Source organism: Phocoena sinus, chromosome 19 (assembly GCF_008692025.1).
Source record: "Phocoena sinus isolate mPhoSin1 chromosome 19, mPhoSin1.pri, whole genome shotgun sequence".
NCBI lineage: Eukaryota > Metazoa > Chordata > Mammalia > Artiodactyla > Phocoenidae > Phocoena > Phocoena sinus.
In genome coordinates, this window is record NC_045781.1 from 746,586 (window position 1) to 767,619 (window position 21,034).

Here is a 21,034-nt window from a genome sequence, read left to right on the forward strand (position 1 = left end):
CACTACTCACTTATTAAAAGGGCTGACATTAACGATTGGCATGGATGTTGAGAAACTGGAACTCTCCTACAGTTTTGATGGGAATGAAAATGGGAAGTCATTTTAGACCAGTTTCTTAGTTTCATCAGGAGTTACACATTCATCTACCCAGTGATTCAGACACTGCACTGAGTTATCAATAAAAGATAAAAGAAACATAATCCACATAAAGAACTGATGCAAATGTTTGTAGCAGCTTTATTTTCAAGAGTGAAAACCTAGAAATAACCTAAATGCCCATAAAAAGATGAATGGGTAAACTAACAGTGGTACATCCAGATAAGAAAGCTACTCATCAAAAAATAAAGAGATGAGTTATTCGTTTATATCACTGATGAATCTCAAATAATTATGAAACAAAGGAACTCAGAAGAAAAACCCAGTAAACAGTTTATGATTCCAATCAGATAAATTCCAAAAAATGCAAAGGTATCTATTCTAAGGAAAAGTACATCAGTGATTACCTGGAGAGGTGGGAAGGGCAAGGAGAGATAATAGGACATGAGGTAAATATGGGCAGTATCAGAACTCTGGTGATGCTTTTGAGATTCATACCTAGGTGAAAACTTATTAACTTGTAATACTTCAAACATATGCAGTTTAGTACACGTAAATTATACTTTAATATAGATTTAAAGATTGTCTCAAGATGAAAAAATCTGTATGTCTCACTCCCTTTGGAAAATAGGTTTGGCAATCATATACTGAATCCACCAATACTCTCCTTGTGCCCTCTGGGGATCAGTCTTCCTCAGTGGTAGCAAATGTGAAGAGCAATGAAGTACATTTCTACCTGAGTCAACAGGTATGCTGCCTAGATCACAAGAGCTACATCCCCTTTTCTCTTTCTTTCCTGTCTCTGCAGTAAGGGTCTTGAAATGAAATTCACTAGAACCAGTGTATAAACTGATCCTGCACAGTCAATGTCACAGAATCTGGATACACTTTTAGAAGAGGCACATTCCATCTAGTTGGCTGCAATGTCCTCCACTCCCTGCTAAACCAGAGTTTCTGTACCAATTATGGTTTCCCCTGGACCCAATGGTCTTACAAATAGCAACATTACCTCAAAGAATTGTGGACATTGGGAAATATAGTTCTCTGTAGACTTGGAGGAATACACGCCCTCCAACGGTGCCTCAATACCCTATAATCTCTAATTTGAGTAAGGGAAAAAAATTCATGCCCTCAGAAGCACTTGAGGTGAGATTCAATTCAGACCAATGGCCCCTCAGTTTTCTCCACTGCCTCTATACTGAACAAGGAAATTGCACATTCCCTGTACATCTATGCCTTTCTCTCGTGTAAACTCTCCAATCCTCAGAAGGATTTGCTCATAAAAGATTTCCCACATTTAGGGCACTCTTAAGGCCTTTCTCTAGTGTGACCTCTCTCGTGACAACGCAGTTTGGAGCTGGTAATAAAAGATTTCCCACATTCACTGCACTTAAAAGGCCTTTCTCCACTGTGAACTCTCTGATGATAACTGAGGGTGGAGCTATGAGTAAAAGATTTAGCACATTCAGTGCACTTATAAGGTCTTTCTCCAGTGTGAGCTCTCTGGTGTATAATGAGGAGATTTCTTTGGACAAATGATTTCCCACAATCACTACACTCATAAGGCCTTTCTCCAGTGTGAGCACTCTGATGATAACGAAGGGTAGAGCTGGTGGTAAAGGATTTCCCACATTCACTGCACTCATAAGGTTTCTTTCCACTGTGAGTATTCTGATGATAATGAAGGTTAGAGTTGTTAGTAAAGGATTTCCCACATTCACTGCACTCATAAGGCCTCTCTCCAGTGTGATTTCTCAGATGTACACGGAGATGGGTATTAGAGGTAAAAGATTTCCCACATTTGGTGCATTTGTAAGGCTTTTCTCCAGTATGAGTTCTAAGATGATAAAGGAGGGTGGAGCTAGCGGTATAAGATTTCCCACATTCACTGCACTTATAAGGCTTCTCTCCAGTGTGATTTCTCTGATGAACACGCAAGACGTAATTAGTAATAAAAGATTTCCCACATTCAGTGCATTTGTAAGGCCTTTCTCCTGTGTGAATTCTCTGGTGTTCAATAAGCCCACACTTACTCTGAAAAGATTTCCCACACTCACTACATCCATAAAGACCTTCTCCTGTGTGAACTCTCTGGTGTCGAATGAAGCTATTCCTAAGGGTAAAGGATTTCCCACATTTGCTACACTTAAAAGGCTTTTCTCCAGAATGAAATCTATAGTGATCACACAGATAATAGATAGAAGTAAAGGATTTCCCACATTCACTGCACTCATAAGGCCTTTCTCCTCTGTGAACTCTCTGATGATAACAGAGGTTGGAGCTAGTTTTAAAAGCCTTCCCACATTTACTGCACTTATAAGGCCTTTCTCCTGTGTGTAATCTCTGATGATATCTGAGGGCAGACCCAGACATAAAACATTTCCCACAGTCACTGCACTGATGAGGCCTCTCTCCAGAATGAATTCTCTGATGATAACGGAGGGTACTGCTACTGGTAAAGGATTTCCCGCATTCACTGCACCTTACACAAGGCCTTTCTCCAGAATGAACCCCCAGATGATAACAGAAGTTGGATTTAGAGGTAAAAGATTTCCCACATTCACTGCACGTATAAGGCCATTCACTAGAATGAATTTTCTGATGGTAACGAAGAAGAGCAGGAGTAATAAAAGTTCTCCCACATTCACTGCACTCATAAGGCCTTTCTCCAGTGTGAGTGCTTTGATGATAATGGAGGTTAAAGCTACTGGTAAAAGATTTCCCACATTCACTGCACTCATAAGGCCTTTCTCCAGCGTGAACTCTTAGATGATGATGGAAGTTAGCGTTAGTGGTAAAAGATTTCCCACATTCGGGGCACTCATAAGGTTTTTCTCCTGTGTGAGACCTCTGATGATATCTGAGGGCAGCCCTAGAGACAAAAGATTTCTCACATTCACTGCACTCATAAGGCCTTTCTCCTGTGTGATATCTATGATGAGAAATGAATGCAGACCTAGACATAAAAGATTTCCCACATTCACTGCACTCATAAGGCTTTTCTCCAGAATGAACTCTCTGATGATATTGGAAAGCATTGGAAGAGGTATAAGACTTTCCACATTCACTGCATTTATAAGGCTTTTCTCCCGTGTGAGATCTCTGATGAGCACGGAGGGTGCGGTTAGTGGTAAAGGACTTCCCACATTCACTGCACTCATAAGGCCTTTCTCCTGTGTGAGATCTCTGATGATAAATGAGGGCAGACCTACAGGTAAAAGATTTCACACAGTCACTACACTTATAAAACCTTTCTCCAGAAAATACTCTCTTATGTTGAATGAACACAGAGCTATGGGAAAAAGACTTTGCACAGTCACTGCACACAGAACTGTTTTCTCCACTGTGCAATCTCTGGGGGTAAATGAGGACACATTTTTGAGTTAAGGATTTCCCACACTTGCTACACTTGTCCTGTCCTGAACCAGTATAAATTTTTCGATGTTGACTGATGGTTGAGCTTTGTCTAAAGGATTTGTCACTTCTGCTAAACACATGAAGCCTTTCTCTAGTGTGTACTCTCAGGTGCATAACAAATGCGGATTTGTACCTGAATGTTTTCCCACATTCACTGCACACAAAACACTGTCTTTCAGTGTAGACACACCAGTCCTGAACAAGTGTGTGTTTGGGGCTGAGGGCTTTCTTGCATTCTCCCCAGGTGTGGTGATTTTTCCTGCCTTGTGAAGTTGACCCACACTGGGTGATTTTGCTTGGCTTCTCCACAGTATGAGTGGTCTGCTGCTGCAGATATCCCATGCTGGCCAGGATCTTCCTAGAAGTAAGAGGCTTCTGTGACACTTGGAATCTGTGGCTCCTGAAAAATGAAACCCTGTGTACAATGCTATTCAAAGGCATATAAAATTTTGTTGCACATGCCCCACATCTCAACAGTTTATGGCTGTGTTGTGTTCCCTGATGCTCGGCCAACTGGAAAATGTCTCTCAAGACTGGACCACACATCTCACAGGGGTGTGTCTTCTGGGAAAATGGAGCTGCCTTAGGAGACCCAGCCTGTGACACTCCTACAGGAACAGTTTCTTCACAGGGTGTCTCCTCACCTTCTGCTCCACAGCAGCAACCTGAATGCAAAGAAACACTCTTGAAGTACACGTTGACTCCATAGAGAGGGAGCTAACTCACCACAAATGTGCAGCTATCTCATCTAAGAATGCATCTTTTCAAGCAAATGGGATACTTTTCAAGACTAGGGAGCTGGAAATCAGTTTAAGCAGCAGCTGCTGTGCATTCCTGGGTCCTTACAATATGAAAATAGTAGAGACCTCAACAGGGGAAGGATACAAAAATAGGGTGTGACATAAGGAAGAGAAGCAGGGTCTAGTGCTTGTTTCTCTGACCACAGCTTCCTGCAGGACCTTTTCTACTGCTGATGTGAAGCACAGTAGAAGGGTGTGATCAAGGCCATGAAAACACAATCACAACAGATTATGTGCTTTTTGAGGTCAATTTAAGCATATGTTCACACACCTCACAGCAGAACATATGAAAGGCAAGGTTACAGAGTAATAGAGAAAGGGTGGTGAGATGTGGAGTCCAGAGAGGTAGAGATTATCACTTGGCTGGAAATCACAGTAGAAATGACAAAGTAGTTGAACTGACAGGTTGGCAAAGGGTCAAAGGTGGAGGCATAAAGGTAGAAATATGGTGTGGACACTGGCAATGGCACCAAAATTCTCGTTGAACGAGGACAGGTTCCTGGTATAGTCTTTGTTGTTTTTTTTAAAAAAGATTTTATATATATATATATATATATATATATATATATATATATACGCTGATTGGCTGTGTTGGGTCTTCATTGCTGCACACAGGCTTTTTCTCTAGTTACGGTGAGTAGGGGCTGCTCTTGGTTGCGGTGCACAGGCTTCTCATTACAGTGGCTTCTCTTGTTGTGGAGCATGGGCTCTAGGCACATGTGCTTCAGTAGTTGTGGTGCACAGGCTCAGTAATTGTGGCTCGTGGGCTCTACACTGCAGACTCAGTAGTTGTGACGCACAGGCTTAGCTGCTTTGTAGCATGTGGGATCTTCCTGGACCAGGGCTGAAACCTGTGTCCCCTGCATTGACATGTGGAATTTTTTTTTTTTTTTTTGCAGTACACGGGCCTCCCACCGCTGCAGACCCTCCTGTCGCGGAGCACAGGCTCCGGACACGCAGGCCCAGCAGCCAGGACCCATGGGCCCAGCCGCTCTGTGGCATGTGGGATCCCCCCTGACCGGGGCACGAACCCGCATCCCCTGCATCAGCAGGCAGACTCCCAACCACTGCGCCACCAGGGAAGCCCAACAGGTGGATTTTTAACCACTGCACCACCAGGGAAGTCCCTGGGTTCCTGGTATATTCTTAACACGGTCCTTATGTCACAGTCTCCCCAGCTGTAATTCACCAGAACCAGGCCAACTCTGAGCCCACCTTGCCATGGCTAGAGCCATGTCCATCCCATGATTCACAAAGGACTCTTCTAAGAGTCCTTTACCTTACTTTGCCCTAAGCCCTAACTGTGCAACTACCTGGGACCAAGCACTGAAAGAAAAAGGACAAGTGAAAGGCCAGCACTGTCCCAGAGCAACTCAGCACACAGCAGACCCAGGAAAGAGCACAAGGTGAGTGACGTCAACAAAACAGTAGAATAGGAGATACCGCCCTTCACCACCAATTAAACAGTTATCCATGAAGGAGATTAATTAGCCCTGGAAGGCTCGAGAGTCCAATTAAGAACACACTACAACAGAGTGGAGCATTAAAAAAAGGAGTATGCACACAGAAAGGATTTCTGGAGAGACTGTCTTAGCAGAGACATCTGGAGATGACTAGGAAATGGAGGCCAGGCTATCACTGGGCTACCTCTATCAGCCACAGGTTGGGTGCCATTACAGTCCCAAGTGGCCTGCGCTGCAGAAGACCCCAGTTGCCTGCTCTACATTGGACACTGGAGCTTTCGCCACTGAGTTATCCAACAACCATGACCACACTGGATGCCCTGGTGGGTATGAAGCTACTGGGCCACCCCTCAGTTGGACCTGCTGTACCAATCCAGGATCAGGGCTGCCACACCCCCCAACCCTGTACATGTCCTGGAACCAGAGGTGCTGCACCTGCTGTGTGTGTCGGCATTCCAGACCCTGACTCCACAGCTAAACCATGTACTCCAGTGTGTCAGGCACTGGAGACAAATTCACTATAGACAAGCCAGCTCCACAGACCCACAGCCACCATCTACATGTGCAGCCAGACACACTCCATGGCTGCTCCCTGCATAGCCACACATCACAAACCAAAGCCAAGGGCTTCCCTGGTGGCACAGTGCTTAAGAATCTGCCTACCAATGCAGGAGACACGGGTTCGAGCTCTGATCCAGGAAGATCCCACATGCCATGGAGCAACTAAGCCCATGCGCCACAACTACTGAGCCTGCGCTCTAGGGCCCACAAGCCACAACTATAGAGCCCACGTACCACAACTACTGAAGCCTGCGCACCTAGAGCCCATGCTCCACCGCAAGAGAAGCCACCACAATGAGAAGCCTGCTCACTGCAATGAAGAGTAGCCCCCGCTCACCACAACTAGAGAAAGCCCGCCTGCAGCAACGAAGACCCAAGGCAGCCAAAAATATAAATAAAATAATAATAATAATAAAAAAACCAAAGCCAAGGCTGCTGAAGGCTATCTAGTGACCCAGACCCCAGAACCACTGTCGCTCCACAAGTGCCTGTACACAACATCCCTGTTCTGTGGATGCTCAACAGGTACCCACATATTAGACACCAGTGCCACTACAACCAATAGGGTTCCCAAGAGCCGACTGGGCACCAGGAGGGATCCCCTTGCCCACAAAGTACTCCATAGGAGAAAAAGAGATCAGGAATTCCTCAGCAGCCTTCACCAAATTTGGACACCCTCAGCCTGGTTGATTGAGGACTCCTGATATCTTTGCTGACACTGACTTCAGGTGAAGAAGCTGCACAGAGACCAACACAGCTGGGCCTTCCCCAGAGCCAGAATGACCACAGCCCCAATGTTGCACTCACCATCAGTGGAGGTCTTTCCCCACCAATACTGTAATGCGATGGGAAAAAATGACTACACCATCAAATCAGCAGACATAAATGCAAGGCTACAGGAAACACAAAACATCAATGAAACATGAAACCAATACAGAAATACCATAATTTATCAGAAACCACACCCAAGGAAATGGAGATCTACAAACGGTCAAAGAATTCAAAATTATTTTGAACAAAGTTCAGTGAAGCAACAAAACACAGATAGACAATTCGACAAAGTAAGGTAAACAATACACAAAGAAAACAAGTTGCTCAACAGAGACAGAAATGAAAAAGAACAAAACTGGCTGGCTGAGGGTGCACTGAGAGACAGTCCCTGACTGCCACACCTAAGAGCTGCAGGGGACAGGTTCACCTTTATCCAGTTGCCTATAGGTACCAGCACCCACTAGGCTCATGAACGTTGGCTGAGAGGAACAAAAGGATGGAGAAATCACCCCCACACTTTCAACCAATGATATTGCAGTTTCTAGCATGCCCACTCTCCGAAAAGACACTCAGATGTGAAGAATCAACAGATGAATTGATAAACGAATGTGTGGGAAATGCCTATCAAACCACTGATGGGATTTTTTTTTACTTTTTTTATTGGAGTATAATTGCTTTACAATGTTGTATTAGTTTCTGCTGTACAATAAAGTGAATCAGCTATATGTATACCTATATACCCTCCCTCTTGGACCTCCCTCCCACCCCCCCCATCCCACCCATCTAGGTCGTCATAGAGCACTGAGCTGAGCTTCCTGTGTTTTATAGCATGTTCCCACTAGCTATCTATTTTATGCAGTAGTGTATATATGTCAATCTTAATCTCCCAATTCATCCCACCCTCCCCTCCCCCACAGTGCTACATGTCCATTCTCTACATCTACCTCTCTATTCCTGTCCTACAAATAGGTTCATCTGTACCCATTGATGGAATTATTAATGTGATACCACAGGCAGCTAAGAAAACACATCAAAATAAGAAGAAATAGAGCAATACCAGATCATTATATATATGATCACACACATACATATACATACAGACACACAACAAATAAATCCTCTTAATACCAGTAGGGTGTCAACCAATATGTGGGAAGGAAGATTGTCTCTACACTGACTGTCCGTATTGCACTGGTTTTTCAGCAGGACAATTCTATTCGGTCTCTGAAAGAAAACTTCCTACAGCAATGAAATAGCACAACCACCTTGTGCTTTAATAGTCTGCTCTTACCCATTACCAGAACAATTTATGTGTTCTTACACCTTTGGACTTGTATGGGTATTAAAATCTTCAAGAATAATGAAAGCAACCAGAACCAAAATGGTATATATATGAAGTATATGCCTTAGGCATCTATTTTGAGACTAGATGGAAATATTGAAGACACTTTAAAAAAAATTTATACAGTAAGTTGTTATTAATCTATTTTATGCATATTAGTGTATATATGTCAATCCCAATCTCCCAATTCATCCCACCACCACCCCCTGCACTTTCCTCCCTTTGTGACCATACATATATATTAACTCATATATGTGGAATCTAGAAAAATGGTACAGATGAACAGGTCTGCAAGGCAGAAATAAAGACACAGATGAAGAGAACAAAAGTATGAAGACCCATTTAAATTGCAGGAAAGATGCTTTGCTTTTGTCAAAGAATTGACTATAGGCTTAAGCTTCAGAAGTTTCTTTTATTGTACTTTTGTTCTACTTTTGTGTTCTGAATGTTCAAACACAAAATTCTTGTGTTAGAAGAGGCATTTCAACAAATAGCTGTTGAGAAAGAGTAGTCCCAATAATCTGATGACTTTATTTCTTGTTTACCTAAAAGTTAGTCATTTGAAAGTTTGTTTAGATTCAAGATCCTTGGTACACTCACGTTAGAACTGATGAAAATCATTCCAAAAGAGCTATACTGGAATACATGTAGGAAATGCTTTGACTAGTTTAATATAAAACCGTATAATAAAATGGAAATTTCATGTACTTGCAAAAATTCTGAGTTGGTAAAATTACTTTCATCTATAGGGCATGAAGCCTGTTGGTAAAATTATTTTCATTTGTTGAGCATTAATTGTAATAAAATGATGACACTCTTCCATTTAAAACAAACAAATGAGCCCACAGAAATTTTGGTGCTGAAGAATACAATGAAACAAACAACAAAGCACAATGGAGAGAGTATCAACGGCCAATTTTATCAAGCAAAAGTAAAAATCTAGGAACATGAAAACAGGTGTTTCAATTATCCAGTGAGGGGGAGAAAAAAGGAAAAGAATGAAGTAAAGAAAGCCTATGCAGATTATGAAATATAAAGCAAAACATTATTTGTATTTTTAGAGCCCTTGAAAGATAAGACAGAAAGTGGTAGTGAGCACATTTAAAGAAACAATGGTTGAAAACTTTCTAAATCCAGGAAGAAGAGTAGATGTCCTGATGCTCACAGGTTCGATCAAAGGGAACTTCACTGAAGCACATAAAAAAAAACTGTCAAAAAGCAACTACAGGGACTTCTCTGGTGGCACAGTGGTTAACACTCCACGCTCCCAATGCAGGGGGCCCAGATTCAATTTCTGGTCAGGGAACTAGATCCCACATACATGCTCCAACCAAGAGTTCACATGCCACAAATAAGGAGCCCGTGTGCCGCAACTCAGAATGCAGCGAGCCACAACTAAGGAGCCTGCCTGCTGCAACTAAGACCCAGCACAACCAAATATATAAATAAATGTTAAAAAAAAAAAAAAAAAAAAAGCAATTACACAGAATTCCCTGGTGGTCCAGTGGTTAGGACTCAGCACTTTCACTGCTTGGGCCTGGGTTCAATCCCTGGTCAGGGAACTAAGATCCCACAAGACTTGCAGTGCAGGGAAAAAAAAAAAAAAAAAGGCAATTACATATTATTCAGTCATTAAAAATTAATGAAATAATGCCATTTGCAGCAACATGGATGAACCTAGAGATTATCATACTAAGTCAGGTAAATCAGAGAAAAAAACAAATATTATGTGATATCACTTACATGTGGAATCTAAAAAAATAGTACAAATGAACTTTACATACAGAACAGACACAGACTTACAGACAAAACTTATGGTTACCAAAGGGGGAAGTGGGGGAGGGATAAATCAGGAGTATGGGATTAACAGATGGACACTGGCATATATAAAATAAACAACAAGGATTTACTGTATAGTACAGGGAACCATATTCAATACCTTGTAATTAACTATAATGGAAAAGAATTAAAAAATAGATATATAGATATATATATATCACTTTGCTATACACATAAAAAAAAAGCAATCACAAATAGAAAATTTTGAAAGCAAGCCATGCAGCACAGCCAAAAACATAAACAAATAAAATAGGTCTCAAGATATATATATTTTTTAAAGTGAAAAATTTAGAGCAATAAATGCTCATGTTTAGAAAAAGAAAGACCTCAAACAAATTTATGTCTCAAGGAGCTAAAGAAAGAACAAATTACACCCAACATTACCTGAAGAAAGGAAATAAGAAATATCAGAGCAGCAATAAATAAAACCACAAACTAGAAAAAAGAGAAGATAAAGAACACAAGTTCTTTTTTGAAAAGACAAATAATTGACAAACCATTAGGTACACAAAGAAAAAAGAGAAAAGACTAAAAAATACCAACACCCATTTATGATTAAAAACTCTCCAGAAAGTGGGCATAGAGGGAACCTACCTCAACATAATAAAGGCCATATACAACAACCCCATAGCAAACATCATTCTCAATGGTGAAAAACTGAAAGCATTTCCTCTAAGATGAGGAACAAGACAAGGATGTCCACTCTCACCACTGTTATTCAACATAGTTTTGGAAGTCCTAGCTACAGCAGTCAGAGAAGAAGAAGTAAAGCTGTCCCTGTTTGCAGATGACATGATACTAAACATAGAGAATCCTAAAGATGCTACCAGAAAACTATTAGAGCTAATCAATGAATTTGATAGAGTAGCAGGATACAAAATTAATGCACAGAAATCTCTTGCATTCCTATACACTAATGATGAAAGATCTGAAAGAGAAATTAAGGAAACTCTCCCAGTTACCATTGCAACAAAAAGAATAAAATACCTAGGAATAAACCTACCTAAGGAGAAAATAAAAGACCTGTATGCAGAAAACTATAAGACACTGATGAAAGAAATTAAAGATGATACAAACAGATGGAGAGATACACCATGTTCTTGGATTGGAAGAATCAACATTGTGAAAATGACTATACTACCCAAAGCAATCTACAGTCAAACTACCAATGGCAATTTTCACAGAACTAGAACAAAAAATTTCACAATTTGTATGGAAACACAAAAGACCACGAATAGCCAAAGCAATATTGAGAAAGAAAAGTGGAGCTGGAAGAATCAGGCTCTGGGATTTCAGACTATACTACAAAGCTACAGTAATCAAGACAGTATGGTACTGGCACAAAAACAGAAATATTGATCAATGGAACAGGAAAGAAAGCCCAGAGATAAACGCACGCCCATATGGTCACCATATATATATATATATATATTTTTTTTTTTTTTTTTTTTTTTTTTTTGCGGTATGTAGGCCTCTCACTGTTGCGGCCTCTCCCGTTGTGGAACACAGGCTCCGGAGGTGCAGGCTCAGCAGCCATGGCTCACGGGCCCAGCCGCTCCCCAGCATGTGGGATCTTCCCGGACCGGGTCACAAACTCTGTCCCCTGCATCGGCAGGCAGACTCTCAACCACTGTGCCACCAGGGAAGCCCTGGTCATCTTATTTTTGATAAAGGAGGCAAGAACATACAACGTAGAAAAGACAGCCTCTTCAATAAGTGGTGCTGGGAAAACAGGACAGCTACATGTAAAAGAATGAAATTAGAACACTCCCTAACCCCATACACAAAAATAAACTCAAAATGGATTAAAGTCCTAAATGTAAGGCCAGATACTATAAAATTCGTAGAGGAAAACATAGGCAGAACACTCTATGACATAAATCATAGCAAGATCCTTTTTGACCCACGTCCTAGAGAAATGGAAATAAAAACAAAAATAAACAAATGGGACCTAATGAAACTTAAAAGCTTTTGCACAGAAAAGGAAAACAAAAACAAGACAAAAAGACAACCCTCAGAATGGGAGAAAATATTTGCAAATGAAGCAACTGACAAAGGATTAATCTGCAAAATTTACAAGCAGCTCATGCAGCTCAATAGCAAAAGACAAACAACCCAATCCAAAAGTGGACAGAAGATCTAAACAGACATTTCTCCAAAGAAGATATACAAATTGCCAACAAACTCAAGAAAGGATGCTCAACATCACTAATCATTAGAGAAATGCAAATCTAAACTACAATGAGGGGTCTTCCCTGGTGGCGCAGTGGTTAAGAATCCGCCTGCCAATGCAGGGGACGCGGGTTTGAGCCCTGGTCTGGGAAGATCCCACGTGCTGCTGAGCAGCTAAGCCTGTGTGCCACAACTACTGAAGCCCGCGCACCTAAAGCCCATGCTCTGCAACAAGAAAAGCCACCGCAATGAGAAGCCCGCGCACCACAATGAAGAGTAGCCCAGCCCCCACTCGCTGCAACTAGAGAAAGCCCGCGTGCAGCAACGAAGACCCAATGGAGCCATAAATACATAATTTTTTAAAAAAGAAAAAGCTACAATGAGGTATCACCTCACAGCGCCAGAATGGCCATCATCAAAAAATCTACACACAATAAATGCTGGAGAGGGTGCGGAGAAAAGGGAACTCTCTTGCACTGTTGGCGGGAAAGTAAATTGATACAGCCATTATGGAGAACAGTATGGAGCCTCCTTAAAATACTAAAAATAGAACTACCATACGACCCAGCAATCCCACTATTGGGCATATACCTTGAGAAAACCATAATTCAAAAAGAGTCATGTATCACAATGTTCATTGCATCTCTATTTATGATAGCCAGGACACGGAAGCAACCTCAGTATCCATCAACAGATGAATGGATAAAGAAGATGTGGCACATATATACAATGGAATATTACTCAGCCATAAAAAGAAATGAAACTGAGTTATTTGTAGTGAGATGGATGTACCTAGAGTCTCTCATACAAAGTAAAGTAAGTCAGAAAGAGAAAAACAAATACCGTATGCTAACACATATATATGGAATAATAATAATAAAAAGATTCTGAAGAACCCAGGGGCAGGACAGGAAATAAGGACACAGATGTAGAGAATGGACTTGAGGACACGGGGAGTGGGAAGGGTAAGCTGGGACAAAGTGAGAGAATGGCATGGACATATATACACTACCAAATGTAAAATAGATAGCTAGTGGGAAGCAGCCGCATAGCACACGGAGATCAGTTTGGTACTTTGTGACCAGCTAGAGGGGTGGGATAGGGATGGTGGGAGGGAGATGCAAGAGGGAGGAGATATGGGGATATATGTATTTGTATAGCTGACTCACTTTGTTATAAAGCAGAAACACACCATTGTAAAGCAATTATACTCCAAAAAAGATGTAAAAAAAAATAATAAAATTAATTTTGCAAAAAAAAATCAGAAATTAAAAACACATTACAACTGATAACACAGAAATGCAACCGATCATTAGAGACTATTATGATGAGTTAAATGCCAACAAACTGCATAACCTAGAAGAAATGAATACAGTCCTATGAACAAACAACCAAGACTGAATCATGAGGGGATTCCCTGTTGGTCCAGTGATGGCATGAAAAAAAAAAAAAAAGAAAAAGAAATGAATGGGATGAAAATCCCAGGACCAGATACATTCACTGGTGAATTCTAGAAAACATTTAAAAAGAATTAGCATCAATCCTCCACAAACTTCCAAAATTGAATAGGATCAACACTTTCTGAACTCATTTTATGAGGCCAGCATTACCCTGCTACCCAAGGACACTACATGAAAAATGCAGACCAATGTTCATGATGACCACCTAAACAGAAATCCTCAATAAAATACTACCAAACCAAATTCAACAGCACAAGAAAAAGATAATATACCCTAATTAAGTCTGATTTACCCTTGGGATGCAAGGATGCCTCAAGGTACACAAATCAACGTATGCAATACCCCACCACCCTAGCAAGTGGAGTATAAAATCATATGATCTTTTCATGATATAAACTCTCAACAAATTCGGTACAGAAGGAACGGACTTCACCATGATATACTCCATATAATATGACAACTCACAGCCTACTTCATATTCATGGTAGAAGCTAAAAATTTGTTCTCTGTAATCAGGAACAAGACAAGGACGGTCACTTTCTCATCACTTTTATTCCACAGGGTACTAAATTCTACACAGAACAATTAGGCAACAAAAAGAAATAACAGACATTTAAATCTGAAAAGCAAAGTCTTCTCTGCAGATGACATGACCTTATGTATAGAAGACCTTAAATAGTCTCCCACCAAACTGTTAGGATGAATAAGCAGAATCAGAAAGCTGCAGGATACAAAATCAACATACAAAAATCACTCGCATTTCAGCACAATAACAATGGACTATCTTGAAAGAAACGAAGAAAGCAATCACAGTAATAGCATCAAGACCAATAAATACTTAGGAAGAAAATTAACCTAGGAGCAGAAAAATGTGTACAATGAAAATTATAAAACACTAATAAAGGAAATTAGAGATGGAAACAAATGAAAATACATCCAATATTCATGGATTGGAAGAATTAGTATTGTTAAAATGGCCATAAGGGAATTCCCTGGCAGTCCAGTGGTTAGGACTCCATGCACTCACTCACTTCCGAGGGCCCAGGTTCAATCTCAGTTCGGGGAACTAAGATTCCCAAAAGCCTGACTTCCCTGGTGGCCCAGTGGTTAAGAATCCACCTGCCAATGCAGGGATCACGGGTTTGAGCCCTGGTCCGGGAAGATCCCACATCCTGTGGAGCAACTAAGCCCGTGTGCCACAGCTACTGAAGCCCACGTACCTAGAGCCCATGCTCTGCAACAAGAGAAGCCACCGCAATGAGAAACCCGAGCGCCACAACGAAGAGTAGCCCTCACTTGCCGCAACTAGAGAAAGCCCGCATGAAGCAACGAAAACCCACTGCAGCTAAAAATAAATAAATCAGTCAATAAATTTACAGAATAGCAAGGACTGGGGCTGCAGGAGAGAAGATGACAGTGCAAATACCCCAGCCTTCTACCTACCACAACAACTACACAGACTACTGGGGAAACAAGTTGTCCCTACACCACATGGGTGGACAGAACACGTCCTTCGGGAAGGGGGGGTGAGGGTGAGGCAGGATACAGAGCCTAGCCCAGGTCACTGGGGAGGGTGAGGGTCTTACCCAGCGAGGATATAAGTGCATAGATGTCCAGCGTCACACTGAGGTACAGGCGTCTCTGAGCCTCATCAAGAAGCTTCCACTCCCCCCAGGAGAAGCGCACAGCAACATCCGGAAAGGTCACACCACCCTGTCATGAAGGGGATAGATGAAAGCTTGAACATTCTCCCTCTGAGAACTCACAATCCATCTCCTCATATATCTATTCCAGTCATCCTCCACCAGAGCTCCCCACCTGAGAGAGGATGCCAGGCCCTGGAGCAATTGACTCCCTCTGTCTCCTCACAGCCCATTAATCACTTTGCTCAGTCCTCAGCAATAACAGGTAGGGGGGCACATAGATGCTCTCTAAGCTCTGGGCTTGACCTGCAATGTCCCGTCCCTCCAGCCAAGCAATTCCCCTGGGGTCTCCCAAACTGTGGGAATCCAGACACAGCCAAATGTCAACATGTCAAATGCTTCACCGATACAGCCTCAACACCAGGGCCTGGGGGCCATCAGCTCACACTTCCTCTCCGTGTGCACATCATTCTGTAGATGACATTTCTCTCACAATTTCAGACCCTACAGTTGCGCTTCCACAACACTGCCACATCCATGCACCACACCATAGAATTCTCCCTGAACATACCCACATATTTGGCGCTTGGCATCCAGAAAGGGCTTGAGAAATTCAAACAAGATTCGGTACAGGGCTTCCGTGGTGGCGCAGTGGTTGAGAGTCTGCCTGCCGATGCAGGGGACACGGGTTCGTGCCCCAGTCCGGCAGGGTCCCGCGTGCCGCGGAGCGTCTGGGCCCGTGAGCCATGGCCGCTGGGCCTGCGCGTCCGGAGCCTGTGCTCCGCAGCAGAAGAGGCCGCAGCGGTGAGAGGCCCACGTACCGCAAAAAGAAAGAAAGAAAAAAAAAAAGATTCGGTACAACCCCAGTCCTCTGATGGATCCAACACCAGAGTAAGCCACAAACGCCGCTTAGACGCTCTCCCCAACTGCCTCTAATCTTTGCTTCGGTATCAGCCACCCAGAACCACATGTGAATTTCATATTCCCTCAACTCTCTTCAACATTTTTTACTACCAGTTTTGCCCTTTCAGCAGCCACAACACTCCTCTCTGTCTCAACTCAACCTTTGTAAAAACAAAACAAAACAAACAAAAAAACCCAGTCCTAAATATCTCCCTGCCAGGCACAGTGACCCACAAATGACGACATTTGCCGCAGGCCATATCCACTAGCAAGCCTCAAACGTCCCAGACCCCATCAAAGCTCACCACAAAATTCTGGAGAAGCCACATAGTAGTAATACTAAATAAGCAACAGACCCAGTCTCACTGCCTTCTTGTCTCAATTACTCCTAAGTCTCCTCAGCTGTCACTCGTCCACTCATCCCATGGAAGCCTCGGCCTCCCGCCAGATCAACCTCTCTCCCATACCGTTCCCACTGCCACTTCTCTACCTCACTTGGGTTTTCAATGCCCAGCAAACCCAACCAGGCCCTGAGCCAGAGAACCACTCCTCAGCACACACCAGTCTTTCTGACCTACTAATACCACGGCTACTATAACCTGCATCCCCCCTAAATGTGAGACAGCTCCACCCTGGTCCACACAGTAGACATCACTTTTGAAAATTTCCATTCTTGAACGCCTTTCCCAGTTTTCCAGACCTGCCTGTCCAGCTGCCCACTTGTTGCCTACACTCACTCTTCTCTGAAACATCTCAGACTCTTTAACAGAGCCAAAACAACCTTGTGATATTTCCAAGGAAAATTAACCTGCTGCTGACGTCCCCATCCAGTTGATGAAGCTTTCATCCCTTTGTCTAATAAGGGCCAAAAACCGTCCGGGCATACATCACTACTTCCTTTCTGTCACCAGCAACACCCACAATTGGCTTGGCCCTTCCCCAAAACTGGATCCAGAACTTATCACGCTCCAGGACAGTCACTCTGGTCCATCAACACTCACCTAGGTTATTGCAATTAATCTTCCTGTGTTTCCTGCCTCCCCCCTTACTCCCATAGTGGATCTCTTGTCTGCAACTAGTTGTAGCCTCTTTTGATCTGGGGAAGACCACCTCCCGCCTGCGATTCAAACCTCATATTACTTGTATAACAGATGGCCAACTTCTCAAGCAGCAACACTGCAGGCTTGACTCTGGCCCCACTGCATCTTGCTTCTAACAGAAAGCACAGAGTTGCTGTACCCCGGTCCCGACCTCCAACCTTTCCGTGTATCCTCCTCTCCGCCTGTAACCCTCTTCTACACGCGACCACACACTATCTGTCGGAAACAGAACTCCACCCACGACCGCCTCACCGTCCTGGACACCGCGGCCGGGGCTGAGGGCAAGTGAGCAGGTGCCCCGCACTGGGGGCTTCAGTGTCTGGTGGGGTGAGGGCGGTGAGGGCCCGGAGGACAAGCGTTTACCTGAGGCGGGTCCCTCAGCGCCGCCGCCATCGGATCCTGTGATCTCAGAGGGCTGGGAGCGGCGTCCCTTATCCCGGGTCTGGCGCGCGGCACCCCGAGCTGCATCGCCGAACTTGACACGCCTCAGTGCAGCGGGGACACAGCCTCCTCTCGGACCTTCCCGTTCCCGACCAGCGAGCCAACGAGAGAGACGCCAAAGTGAGCGCGACTTGGCTGGCTAGGTGGTGTCCCCTTCCTCCCACACTACGCCGTGAGGACAACCGCCCCTGACAGAGGACGACGGTATCTGCGCACCGTTCCCTGCTCCGCCCGACGCCCCACCAAGCAAAATGATCGCCAGGACAGGATGCCGGAGGTCCCGCCCCTGACGCATGCTCACTCGGCGAAAGCCCTCATCCTGATCCCTCATTGGTTCATGCCTGGTGTCTCTGTGCCTAGGCTCTTCCGGGTATTATCGTTCTCAGAGCTCTGGAGACCTCAGGGTAGGGTGTTCTCCATCCTTACCGCCAGAACATTGGCTGGGAGGTACCCCGAGGAATGCGGGAGAAATGGTGCTCCTACCCAGAGGGAGGGGCTTTGCTCCTTGTGAAAGGCGTGAAGAGACGTTGTTTTAGACTCCTTGAAGTTCAGCCTGCTCTCAGAGGACAAGTCTATTATTTTAGACGTTTCCAAATTCTATTACTGTGTGGGCAGAGAATTTTGCCCCCCCACCCATTCCACTTCTAAAAGGATCAAGCCAGCCCCCACTGCAGCCGCTCCCCAAAGGTGTGCCCTGAGGGGAAATCATGATGGAGAAAGGCAGGAAGCATTCTGTAATTTGGACAATGACCCTTAATAGTTAAGATGCATATCTAAGGACGAGTTTCAAGGAAGCCAGATTCTTGCATCTTCTCATACACAGAAAAGCACTGAAATCATTAACTTGAGTTGTCTGTTCTTTGTGATTACCAGCAGTCCCTTAATGTTCGACTACCTGTTTTTTCCAGAAAAAAAAAAAAAAAAAAGCAAGAAACAAAAAACTCCTCTATATCCTGGATTCTCCCTTACCTCTATGGAGCAGTTCCTCAGAGTGATCTGAAAGGTTGTCTCCAGAGCTATAGTCCTAAGTAAGATCCCTGAATAAAACTAGAAACTTTCAGGTTGTGTGTTCCTCTTCAGTCCACAACTGAGGTAAGCGGCACATCGTTCGACAGAGCCATTCAGACATAAATGAGTACATGCATAGCTGGAAAATTGATGTTACTGCTCTCCGATACTTGTAGCCTGAAGCATTAGAGTCACTTTTGTGAGTTTCAGTGTGATTGGTTAAGAACAATAGAAAAGATCTCATTCAGGTCCTGACTGGCAAGAAAGAAGAGGGATATGTTAAAAAAAAAAAAACAAAAAAACACTTCAACACCGGGTTTCAGAACCAAAAAAAAAAAAAACCAACTGTAGAGGGGAGCTCCAAAGGGCTACAGAACAGGAAAGGTTTTTTTAAGGTACAACGAGGAAGTCATCAATAAAAAAGATGATTTAAGGCTTAGGTAACCTACCTTTGGGGAATGGAAAGGGTCTATGTGCCAGGTTACCTCATCTTCCCTTGGGGGGATGGAGAGGCCCCATGTGACAGATTACCTCATTGGTGCCAACCAGTCTTAACTGACTGGTTAAGGCTACATTCCCAGGGAAAGTTGAAGCTTCAATTAGGTTGGGTATCAAGGCCCAATTTTGTGTCATGGCCTATCATAAGTAACCCATTTTGAGCCTGTGGTTTTCTTTTGAACAAATGGTGGGCCACCCCGAAAAAGATGGACAACAAGGTCTGCTTCTGGTTCCACGCAAAACCTCTCTCTTGCCTGCATAGTTAGGGATTGTCTCACTCATTGAGGAACACTTTTATCCATGTAATACTTTTTATCCATATCCCCAGATACATGCAATTCCTCTTAGGAATCAAACAAAAAGCAACTTAATTGATGCTAGTTTGGGTAATGCACAGAAGCTGTGATTTTTCAGTTGAAGCACATATGCAAAAGGCAGCACGTGAACCCTGAAATAAAAGGGTATCTGAACCCCATGATCTCATCTTTCTGCTAGGAAGTGATGATTATTTCTGCAGGCCCTGGTATGACGTTTTGTATGTGGAGTTGAGATTATCTCAGAAAAACAATTGCAAAATGTGCATTTCAGAAAGAAGTTAATAATGTTTATGTAGTTCTTTAAAGACAGCAGAAATAGCTCTAAGGACACATCAGTAAAGGGTGAAAAAATTTCAGACATGTTTAGAAGAAAGCACTGTGAAGTCAAAAATAATAGAATCAAGCTGAGCATGTGATTGTCCTAAACATTAATAATTGTGTGAATTTCATCTCCAAAATGTGATTCTTTCATTCCTGAAAACACGGAGCAATACTACTTTGCAGTGATAGTTAAAGAGGACATTAAGAGTACTGGAATAGGGACTTCCCTGGCAGTCCATGAGTTCAATCCCTGGTCAGGAACTCAGATCCTGCATGCTGCACGATGCACGGGAAAAAAAAAAAAGTGCCTGGAATAGTAAAAGTAAGAGAGAAATTGAGGTGTCATGTTTTTTCACTGCTCTAACAAATGATCATCGGGCACAAACTGGATTTTCAGGATCTTTTTCTAGGTGCATGTGAGGAATTCAGGCACAAGAGAGACAAAGATCTGCCTTTGTGCAGTTTCTATTATGTTTAAGAAAACACAAGAAACATGAAATAAGAAATACTAAATTATATAGTATGTTAGAATATGTTGCAATGGAAACAAGGAGAGAAGGCGATTTTCCTGAGCAGAGGGGATGGGATGTAATATTACACAGAGCAGTAAGGAAGACTCCTTAATAAGAGCACCACTGAGCAAGGATGAGCCCTGTGAGGTTTTATGTTGTTGTTCTATTAAAAGATAAGTGAGGTACATTAAAATTTTGAGGAGATCATTTGAGCAAACATCAGTTCAAACTGGACAGCCCCAAACCAAACTAGGGGAAAGACTTGCAGAGCAGGAAGGGAAACAAAACAAGGAAATTATTTGACTGGCTCTAGCTTAAGGCATAGCCTTATTTGGGAAAGCCTAGTGGGCTGTTTTTGATCAGTTGTTCT

At 43.1% G+C, this 21,034-nt stretch overlaps 1 protein-coding gene across 4 annotated transcripts; it reads right to left on the bottom strand.

Annotated features, from left to right (window-relative positions):
- Window positions 1–214: 214 nt before the first annotated feature.
- On the bottom strand, window positions 215–18,299 carry LOC116744332 (zinc finger protein 850-like). Of its 4 annotated transcripts, none has more exons than XM_032613926.1 (4): window positions 17,931–18,299; window positions 16,136–16,338; window positions 15,508–15,634; window positions 215–4,178 (listed from the first exon to the last, which is right to left on the bottom strand). In XM_032613926.1, exons 2-4 carry the CDS (start codon window positions 16,139–16,141, stop codon window positions 1,405–1,407), a joined length of 2,907 nt encoding a protein of 968 aa, XP_032469817.1. In that variant the 5' UTR covers window positions 16,142–16,338; window positions 17,931–18,299; the 3' UTR covers window positions 215–1,404. The 4 variants fall into 4 exon arrangements, with proteins under 4 accessions (XP_032469817.1, XP_032469816.1, XP_032469815.1 ...); XM_032613925.1 differs by lacking the exon at window positions 16,136–16,338 and having other exon boundaries at window positions 17,931–18,086; window positions 18,225–18,271; XM_032613924.1 differs by lacking the exon at window positions 16,136–16,338 and having other exon boundaries at window positions 17,931–18,278.
- Window positions 18,300–21,034: the final 2,735 nt, after the last annotated feature.